Here is a 3,666-nt window from a genome sequence, read left to right on the forward strand (position 1 = left end):
TAGAAAAGGGACAATATCCGCCTCAACTTTCTACAATTCGTATCTACAAATATATCGTCCAGAAGAAAATATTAATGCATTGATTTCCCCTTAAATTAATTTGGAGATAACATTCTAACATTTACAACTGTAGACGTTGCCATTATCTTTTTATAACAATTATTGCAAGGCATGTACATTTGTCAATGAATTAACAAAATAGTGATGGCATGTATGGATTTCATGACGTTTACAACAAAATGTATTATATTTTTATTCCATTTTTTGTTTAAAATAAATCACTAAAATATATATATATATATATATATGGTTTAATATTAAAGTTAAATTCTATGTCGATTTAGGCTATTGGCATTACAGGGTTTTAGAGGATAAATATATCATGGTTGAAAATTGTCTGTCTGGTTGATCTGTATTGCTGTATTTTCAAACCAGATTGAATGTTATTTTGAATTTGTGGGTTTAGAAAGTGAAACATCAAAGCCAAAAAGGTCATATGCACACAATACCAGATTTATATTAATAATTAAGAGGATGCAAAATATCAATATCAAAGCTTTCGTGCCATGTACGGCATTTTAAATATCCTAGCCACATATCTATCCGAATTTCCTGTAATTTGATATTTCTGAATTTATTTCATATTTCCAGGTTTCATTGCCGGAGATATCAAATTGGTTGTGCACTTCAGGGCCCGGGGCCGTAAAACACTTAATATATAAGTCCCTCACCTTTTTAGGTATTAAGAACGGTATTCTCTCATTCCTGATGCTTATCTCCTATACATGTGTTCGGCTCCATTTTCTTTGTTTTGATATTTCAATAAAAGTGTATATTTTAATATAACTCCCATATACCGAGCCCGCCCCATTTTGGGTATCTTTCCACTAATTTGTTACTTTTGCTTTATGACACCTCCAACTCATCACTGTTCGCGACAACGCTTATCGTCACAACACGAACAAACAAACGTTCAAAAATTCAAAAACTGATAAGAATGTTTTACGAATATATTCGTCCATAACTGATTTTGTTTTTCCGATTAGTATCACAAACAAGACGATTGAATTTGGTATGGAATTATCAAGCGTTATGTCGAACGCTTAACTGTTTGATAATACAAATGTACGCCATTACACTACTAACGGTAATACTGAGTGGTCATTTGCCGTTAATAACAGATTCCGCGCGAGTTCTATCGATTTTACCCTTTCCGGGACCAAGACAATATGAATTTATACAACCATTGCTGCAGGAGTTGGCCCACCGGGGCCATCACATAACATCTGTGAATAATTTCCCCCTGAAAGAACCAATAGAGAATTTTCGAGATATTGTCATAGAAAATAATTTGCATTTATTTGTTGGTGAGTGCGTATTTTTTCAAAAATAAACTTAAATACATAATAAAGAAATTAACTTCTTTCTAGATTTTAAAAACTTCACCACAGATAACATCAAAAGCAATTATTTTAATACAATTGAAAAGTTTTATGATCGTTCACATAAAATGTCATGCAATGTATTTGTTGATCCGCATTTTAAAGCAATAATGGCGAAGGAATCATTTGATTTAATAATTGTGGACATAACTTTCGCGGAAGCCTTCTATGGCTTGGGTGAATATTTTGAAGCACCAATGGTGGCCGTATCCTATTGGAGTGCACTGACCTCAATCGATGAACTGGTTGGAAATACCACACCCCTGTCCTATATACCAAATATGATTATGATGCGAAAATATAATCAAAATATGAATTTTTGGAGACGATGGTTGAATGTCATAGTTTTTATTTTTGACTGGATATACTATTATTTACGATATATGCCCATACAACGGAAGCTATATGAGGAACAATTTCCCAATGCCACATTGACTTTAGATGAGGCACAAAAGAATTTTTCATTGGTCCTGTTAAACGATCATTATACCATTACCACACCGAGGCCATATGTACCAAATATGATTGAAGTGGCAGGTTTGCATATACCCTCACAGCCGAGACCTATTCCAGAGGATATTAAAAAATTACTAGATGACAGCCCCCAGGGTGTCATATATCTAAAACTAAATTCCCTATTACCTGAATATATTATGCAAATGATTTTGAATCAATTGGGACAATACCGACAATTGGTGATATGGAATAGCAAATACAAGCCATGGCACACTTTAAGTGTACCTTCCAACATTCAATTCCATCAAGATCTATCCCACCACTCGCTGCTATCACATCCCAATATTTATCTCTTCATCTCACATGGTGATTATCTACATATTATCGATAGCATATACTATGGGGTGCCAATTTTGGGTATACCCCGCTACGATGGCTATCATGATGATTATGTTGATAACATTCGAAAAATTGGTAATGGTATCTCGTTGACATTTCGGCACTTCAATGAGAAATCATTGAATTTGGTTCTAAAAGATTTATTGGGTACAACGCATTATCGCCGGGAGGCGAAACGGAAATCTCAAATATTTCGTGATCAACAGAATACACCAATGGAAAACGCCATCTATTGGATTGAACACATCATCAAATATAAAGGAGCTAAACATATGCGAAATTTGGGTCAGAATTTAAATGTTTGGGAGTTTTATAATTTAGATGTTTTCGCCAGTATGATTTGTATTATTTTAGCTGTAATATTTTCAGCATATTTATGCTTGAATGTAGTATTGAGATTTTTGTTGGATTTAAAAAAATTAAAGAAGAAAGTAATGTAGATTTGTGTGTTTTACTATTTTGATTTTCAAGGATTGTTGAGCGATATACGCCTATTTGTCATTGTCATGCTTGCCTTATTTACCTAATCCAACATTTTTAAATATACACCGTATATAAAATTTTTACCTCAAAATAAAAAATAAGTAACTTGTTTAGCACATATTGTAATTGTTATTTAGTGAAGTAAATATATTTCGGAAAACAGAAGCTAGGTGATCTTCGATGAACTATTACCACACCTGCTAAAGGTTCGTAACACATGCTAAAATATTAAAATTTTAGTTTTAAAACTAACTCGCACGAACGACATTTATTTTAAATATAAATTTATTCTGTTTAAAAATGTGCGAATTGCTTATCATTATTGTTAATAAAAATAAAAAGAATTCTGGTACATAAAAATAAATATTTAGTTTCTGACTGTAATAGCTTTATAGCACATTAATAAACTCCATTAAGTCCATATTTCACTAAATTTTTCTTCAGTACTCTACTACTACTCTTTCCATTGCATTATAAAGTCCAGCTTGTCTGTATAGAGACCGATTAAAAGTATGTATATGCCATATGTATAGAAACCACAGGTCAGTAAGGAAGCCAAAGGTATGTATAAATACCAATTGGTCTGTGTATAGAACACAGGGGTTGGCCTGTATAGAGACCATAGCGTTTTATACGTACCAATTGGTCTGTACAGAGACCACAGGGCTGCTGAGAGACCATAGCTATGTATAAAGACCCATTAGTCTGTATGGAACAAACCGAGGTTTATTAAGACCAATTGGTCTTTACATCTCTTTACTAAAAACCTATAAAGAAAGTAGTAAAGGCACACCGGTCCGACTGTATGACATCCTTCACCACTTGGGGTATATTCTACATATGTATCCTAAGCAGTGTTGCCAATTTAGCACTTTTAGTGCTAGAT

The 3,666-nt window shown here is 33.2% G+C and overlaps 1 protein-coding gene across 1 annotated transcript; it reads left to right on the top strand.

The window, feature by feature from the left end:
- The first annotated feature begins 1,123 nt into the window (after window positions 1-1,123).
- Window positions 1,124-2,737, top strand: LOC133336190 (UDP-glycosyltransferase UGT4-like). Its single transcript, XM_061544479.1, has 2 exons — window positions 1,124-1,361; window positions 1,431-2,737. The coding sequence occupies exons 1-2, from the start codon at window positions 1,124-1,126 to the stop codon at window positions 2,735-2,737; spliced, it is 1,545 nt and encodes a 514-aa protein (XP_061400463.1).
- Window positions 2,738-3,666: the final 929 nt, after the last annotated feature.

The sequence above is a fragment of the Musca vetustissima genome, unplaced genomic scaffold (genome assembly GCF_032173495.1).
Source record: "Musca vetustissima isolate MV318-11 ecotype Yass unplaced genomic scaffold, APGP_CSIRO_Mvet_v1 utg2571, whole genome shotgun sequence".
Taxonomy (NCBI): Eukaryota; Metazoa; Arthropoda; class Insecta; order Diptera; family Muscidae; genus Musca; species Musca vetustissima.

Bases quoted from the DNA above. Each gene is read 5' to 3' on its own strand.
- LOC133336190 (XM_061544479.1), top strand. From the start codon at position 1,124: ATGTACGCCATTACACTACTAACGGTAATACTGAGTGGTCATTTGCCG. The intron at 1,362-1,430 runs TTGTTGGTGAGT...ACTTCTTTCTAG, and splicing joins AGAAAATAATTTGCATTTAT to ATTTTAAAAACTTCACCACA.